This window comes from Falco peregrinus, chromosome 3 (genome assembly GCF_023634155.1).
Source record: "Falco peregrinus isolate bFalPer1 chromosome 3, bFalPer1.pri, whole genome shotgun sequence".
Taxonomy (NCBI): Eukaryota; Metazoa; Chordata; class Aves; order Falconiformes; family Falconidae; genus Falco; species Falco peregrinus.
The window spans coordinates 13,864,416-13,871,281 of NC_073723.1; the positions used below are offsets into that span (position 1 = coordinate 13,864,416).

The 6,866-nt window shown below is 56.0% G+C and overlaps 1 protein-coding gene across 1 annotated transcript; it reads left to right on the forward strand.

Moving 5' to 3' along the window:
- Positions 1–107: 107 nt before the first annotated feature.
- Positions 108–3,232, forward strand: TIGD5 (tigger transposable element derived 5). The gene has a single exon (XM_005235817.4). It carries the CDS (start codon positions 108–110, stop codon positions 2,049–2,051), a length of 1,944 nt encoding a protein of 647 aa, XP_005235874.2. The 3' UTR covers positions 2,052–3,232.
- The last annotated feature ends 3,634 nt before the right edge of the window (positions 3,233–6,866 follow it).

Genomic DNA, 6,866 nt, shown 5'->3' on the forward strand with positions numbered 1-6,866 from the left:
TTTGTAGAGTGGTACAACTCAGAGGCAGCGGCGGGGCTGCGGGGAAGAGTCCAACAGGGCAAGGAGAAGGGGGAGAGGCGCAACCTAATCGCTATGGAGGGGGACGCATGCGCGTTGCGCGCCGCCCCGCCCTACCGGCCGGCTCGGGGCCGGAGCGGAGACAAAGGCGCCGCGCCCCCCCCCCCACCTCCCGCCCCGCCCCGGTTATAACGCGCCCCCCTCCCGGTACCGCGCCGGCCCATGGCTGCGGGGGCGGCTCCATGCCCGGGGGGGAGCCGGAGGCGGGTGGGGGGCCGGCCGGTATGGCGGGAGGGCGGCAGGGCGGTGGCGGCAGTGCAGCCGCGGGGGTGTCGGTGAAGATGGCGCTGCGACGGGCCTACTCCATCAAGGACAAGCTCCAAGCCATCGAGCGGGTGAAGAAGGGCGAGCGACAGGCGTCTGTGTGCCGGGCCTTCGGGGTGCCGGGGGGTACGCTGAGGGGCTGGCTGAAGGATGAGGCCAAGCTACGGTGGTTCCTGGAGCAGCTAGGGGGTGAGGTGGGCACCCAGCGCAAGAAGATGCGCCTGGCTAACGAGGAGGAGATCGACCGCGCCGTCTACTCCTGGTTCCTCGCACTCCGCCAGCATGGCGTCCCCCTCTCTGGGCCCCTCATCCAGGCCCAGGCCGAGGCCTTCGCCCGGCAGATCTACGGTCCTGAGTGTACCTTTAAGGCCAGCCACGGCTGGTTCTGGCGCTGGCAGAAGCGTCATGGCATCTCCAGTCAGCGTATCTATGGGGAGGGTGGCCTCCCCACCGAGCCTGAGCGGGCTCCCACTGCCTGCCCCGAGGCCCTGCCCGTGCCAGCTGCTGATGCTGGGGGCTATGGCGACGAGCAGATCTACAACACCAACATCACTGGGCTCTACTGGAAGCTGCTGCCAGGGCAGACTGGCGGAGCAACGGCAGCAGCACGGCGGCGGCCGGCTCCCCGTGAACGGGTCACTGTGCTGCTGGCTGCCAACCTGACTGGCTCCCACAAGCTCAAGCCGTTAGTGGTTGGGGGCCTTCGTGATCCCCCCAGCCTCCGTCATCACAACCAGGACAAATTCCCTGCTTGCTACCGCTACAGCCCCGAAGCCAGGCTGGGGCCAGCCCTTCTTCGGGCTTGGTTCTTTGAGGACTTTGTGCCGGGTGTCAAGCGCTTCCTGCGACGGAGCTGCCTGCAGCAGAAGGCTGTGCTGCTGCTCAGCTCCCCACCACCCTCCTCCGGGACTGGCTCTGAGGAGTCCCCGCCACTGCAGACACCCGACGGCTCCATCCGCGCGCTCTTCCTCTCCAAGGGCCCTGCTGGCAGCAGCTCGGCCGGAGGAGGAGGCCGAATCCCGGCCCCACTGGAGCAGGGTGTGGTGTCCGCCTTCAAGCAGCTCTACAAGCGGGAATTGCTGCGCCTTGCTGTCTCATGCGCGGCTGGCAGCAGCGGCTCGGGTTGCCCCATGGATTTTGTGCAGTCCTTCCTCCTCAAGGACATGTTGTACCTGGCTGGCCTCTCCTGGGACCTCATCCCCCCCAGCTCTATCGAGAAGTGCTGGCTGCTGGGGCTGCGTGCCGCCTTCGAGCCCCAGCCTGGGGAGGAAGAGCATGGAAACCCCCCACGTGGGGAGGAGGGTGGAGGGGACAGCAAAGTCTTTAGCGACCTCACCCACCTGGCCGCATTGGCCTACAAGCGCTTGGCTCCCGAGGAGGTGGCTGACTGGTTGCACTTGGACGATGTGGCCCCGGGTACGGAGGAGGATGATGGGGAAGAGAATGCTGAGGAGGAAGGCCCTGGGGGCTGTGGGGCAGAGGAGGAGGAGGAGGAGGCAGCTACCCGAGATGGGGATGGTAGAAGGGGTGGAGAAGGAGGAGATATCTTGCTGCCCACAGCTCGGGAAGCCATCAAAGGTCTGGAGACAGCACTGCGCTGGCTGGAGGGTCAGGACCCCCAGCAAGTGGGGCCGCTGAAGCTGGTGCAGCTCCGCTCCCTCATCAGCATGGCCCAGCGGCTACACCGCGGTGGCAGCCCCCATTCCTAGGGCAGGGCAACCTGTGACCTCTCAGCTACCAACCACCACACTTGAGGTGTGGGGGGTGAAGGGGGCTGGGGACATCCCTTTTGTCCCAGGAGGCTGGCAGCAGAGGTGCCAGCTCCTCTTACCCCTCTGTCACAGGCAGTCACTAGAGCTCAGGAGGCCCAAACGCCCCTGGGTTATTACAGCTAAGGGGGGGTTACAGTTTAGGGCTAATGGGGGGGGGGGGGGGTTTGTGCAACAACTCCTCCGTACATTGCATATTCCGAGGGTTATTCCTCACCTGAGTATATTTAGGAGGTGCTATTTTTTAAGTCACATGAGACTGAGTGGGGTTGGCCCCCTAGTCACTGGCACCACTAGAAGGGGGTGGGTGCCTCCCGTGCTGCCCAGTCCCTCTGACCCCGTGAGGAGGAGTGAGAGAGGGACATCCTCAATATCACCACGAGGAGCTGGGATGATGGGGGAAGTTACACTAAGTAATTCCTTGCATCTTGGAGCGGGGCTGGGGTGGGCACTGCCGGCTGGACAGGGACCACTCCTGGGTGGAAAGCATTCTGCCATGGAGGAGGCTGGTGATGCTCTTCCTACTGCCAAAACAGAGCCCTGTTAAACCGGGGAGGCTTGAGGCTGGTTTAAGACAACTTTCTTCATGCACTGGATTGGGACAGGGACACCTGGGGTGGCATCCATGAAGCTGCAACTCCCCAGAGAGGGTCGCCTTCATCATTCCCATGACAGCCCCATGCCTGGGAACACCCAGACCACAGAGACCTGCTGAAACAGGTACCATCACCTGAGAATCCTCATGAACCCAAAGGCTCCAGGGATGGGGGTTAAGGTGCCACTCCCAGGGTCTGCGGGGCAGTTGGGGATGGAAGATGCATCTCACAGTGCAGGGCAGATGGCCTGCCAGTGTGACATGCATTGTGAGTTGAGATGGGAGCAGGGAGGGCTCCCAGCACTGCCTTGAAATACTGGAGGCATCAGATGTGAATTCAGCAACTGTTGACCTGATTTCAATTAAATATTAGCCTGCTTAGCCAAATTATTGAAAGGAGAAAAAAACCCAACAACTCATCAGTGCTGCCATGCCCATGTCAGCAGGCAAGGTGGGTGTTTTTACTTGTTGAGTCTTTGTCTCATAACATCAGAGTTTATGAAAATTAAATGGATTTTTATTGCCACTTTGGGGTTGTCATCTGTGAACAGTCATGTGGAGCCATCCCAGCAGAACGGAGGCTGGCACAAGGGGAACCTCTGTGCGGTTGTGTCCTCTTGGTGTGGTCTTCTCCATTGTGTTCCCCACCTCTCTGCTGCCTGTTTAATGCAGTAGGGCCAGGCAGGCACCTGAGCCACTGCGGCTTGTCCCCAAATCGATATTTTAATTTATTAGTAGGGTTAACTTGCCAATAAATGAGGCTGCCAGGGCATTTAGGGAGCAGCAAGGAAAAAAACCCACAGAAGTCATCAATTTTGGAGGTGAGGTTTGTCCTTTCAGATCATGAAACTCCACTGCAGAACCTATTTCAAGAAAAGCTTCCAATTAGGGGAGAAATGCACTGTTTTTTTTCCCCCACAAACCCAGCCAACCTCAATTTCTGCTGTTTGGCTGCTGCCAGGTTGACAGCCAGCATGATGTGTGTGTCTGTCCCATTTCATGCTTCTCCCTTAGCTTTGGTTTCCTAATGGTATGTGTTTGGGGCTTGATGCTGCAATGCCTGAATGCAGACTTCTATCCACTAACGGGATGTAATCATGTAAAACCATGTTTCTAATTATTTTTATAGTCTTTTACACCAAAAAATCACAAAACAACCCACAAAAAACATTTTAGAGCTTGATGTGGCTCACTTCAAGCAGTAGTTTGTGAGTTAAAGGAGTCATCCATTTTTGACAATGTTGCAAAGCTCAGCAGAAGATACAGGGCTGGAGGTCTTCACTTCTTGTGTCAGTCAGCCTGGGTGCTCTTATGGCACTATTGGCCTGGTTTGGGAGGTGACAACATCGAACCATGGGTTTGGGTTGAAAGGGACCTTCAGAGATCATCTAGTCCAACCCTCCTGCCTTGGGAAGGGACATCTTTCACTAGACTGGGTTGCTCACAGCCTCGTCTAACCTGACCTTGAACGCTTCCAGTGATGGGGCATTCACAACTTCTCTGGGCAACCTATTCCAGTGTCTCACCACCCTCAGTGTAAAAGATTTCTTCCTTATGTCCAGTCTGTGTCTGCCCTCTTTAAGTTTAAAACCATTGCTCCGTCTTTCTTACCAGCCCCCTTTCTACACTAAAAGGCCGCAGTAAGGTCTCTCTGGAGCCATCTCTTCTCCAGGCTGAACCCCTGCAGCTTTCCCAGCCTTTCTCCACAGCAGAGGGCTTTCAGCTCTTGGACCAGCTCCATGTCCCTCCCCCAGCCCCGCTCCAGCAGATCCCTGCCTGGCTTGTGCTGGGGACACCTGAGCTGGGTGCAGCAGGGCAAGTGTCTCATCAAAGCGGAGCAGCGGGAGAGCATCACCTCCCTTGACCTGCTGGCCATGCTGCTTTTGATGTGGCCCAGGATGGGACTGGCTTTCTGGGCTCTGCGCACACATTGCTGGCTCATATTCAGCTCTTCATCCACCAACACCCACAAGTCCTTCTTGGCAGGGCTGCTCTCAATCCCTTCATCCTCCAGCCTGTATTGCTACTGAGGATTGCGCCAACTCAGGTTTAGGACCCTTGCACTTGGCCTCATTGAACTTCATGGGCTTTGCAGGGGGCCGTTCCTCCAGCCTGTCCAGGTCCCTCTGGATGGCATCCCTTCCCTCAAGCAAATCAACCACACTGCTCAGCTTGGTCTCATCTGCAAGTGTGCTGAGAGTGCCCCCAATCCCACCATCTATGTCATCAATAGAAATATTTAATAAGATTGGTCCCAGTACATATCCTTGAGGGACACCATGCATTACTGGTTTCTACTTGGACATGGAGCCATTGACACAGCCATCCAGCCAATACCTGATCCAGCTAACAGTCCACCCATCAAACCCACCTCTCTGCAATTTAGCAGCACAAATGTTGTGTGGGACCATGTCAAACACCATACAGAGATCTAGGTAGATGACGTCCATAGCTCTTCCCTTATTCACCAATGCAGTCACTCCATTGTAGAAGGCCACTACCTTTCTCAGGCACAACTTGCCCTTGGCAAAGCCATGTTGGCTGTCTCTAACCACGTCCCTGCCTTCCATAGGTTTCAGCATGCCTTCCAGGAGGATCTGCTCCGTGATCTCACCAGGCAGAAGATGCCTCTCTTGAAGGCAGGAATATTAGCAGTAAGGTAGTAGCAATAATATACCTGCAGTGAGTTCTGATTTTTTAAATAAAATTTTGGAATTTAAGCCATTTTTGTTAAAACTAGTGCATACCAAATTGATGAAGGTCATCAGCTTCCTGGCTTTGGGATTGAACATGCTGCTTCTCTGCAAGACAACCTGAAACCCCAGAGCTCAAAAGCCTTTAGGAGGACACATGAAGATGGGGAAAGGCCAGGGGCTGAGGTCAGCAGTGTCACAAGCAGTGGGGCTGGATTTTGCCAAGGCTTTTTCACCAGGTATGTTGAAATGGTGTGGAGGACACAGAAGAGATGGAGATGCCCGAGAATGAAATTGGTAGGCTGCATATTTCAGAGAGACCAGCAGAATCACCTTGGGGGAATCTGGGGACAGGGCAGGGATAAAAGCAGGCAGAAGGAGAGAGCTACCAGGTAGCTTGGAAACCTTGAGGAGCACTGCTTCCCTGCACCACGTAGGTGCCGTGAGCCCCTTCCCTGGCTCCACAGCAAAGGATAGAGATCGGCAGGAGACACAGGCAGGCTCAAGCTCTGCCTCTGGCTTCTGTGCAGCTTTGCTAATTAATTAGGTGCCTTGAGGAAGTGTCCAGGAAGTTCATGCTTTAGCATGACCCGGCAGCACTGTAGGGCTGTGGCATCTCTTTTGGCTTGGTGCCACTGACATCTGGGGTGACAGCAACCGTGGGGAGAGAGTCGAAGCCATAGGAGCCAGAGGCTCAGCATCCAGCTGTTTCTTTCACCAGCAATGTTTTGCGTGGTTTCAAAGCAGATTGCAAATCATCACTCATTGCATCCGTGCAAGTGCTGGGAAGCAAACAAAGCTTAATTAGGGCACACAAAAGGCTCAGATCTTCTCCAGATAGGCATTTCTACTCCCTTGATGTACAGCACCCCAGAGCTGACAGCTTCCATCCCACCACCTTGCTGCCAGAGAGGGACCCATCTGCAGGCCCATGGTGTGATGCTGGTCCCTCGCCAAAGTGAAAGGTGGATGTTTTTCAGCTGGTTGACTTCTTACTCATAATTTTGGGATGTGGATAGCAGCTCTGTGTTCATGCACACATCTCCAGAGCTGAGCAGAGGAGCAGGCACCAGTGCCCATGTGTAAAAGTCAAAGCCTTTCTCTGTACTCATCCCCAGAGCATCATCCTGCCAACTTCCCACTTCTCAGGGTCCCTTGGCATCCACATACCACCTGCCGCAGGGATGTGGCCACTCTGTCCAGCCCCAGCAAGCTTGACATGGGATCACCCCATCCCAAAACCCTGCCCCCATCCCTGTCCTCAGTGCCATACATCCTGGCACAGCATCAGTGAGTGTAGAGCCAGCATGGCATCAGCTCCATCCCTGGTGAACACAGAGCCGGCATGGCATCAACTCCATCCCTACTGGCCCAGGGACCCATGGCTGTCACCTCCCCATATAGGTGACCCCATGGTGGGTACAATAGTAGCCTCTAGCACTGAAGGGACCAGAAAGAGCCAAGCCC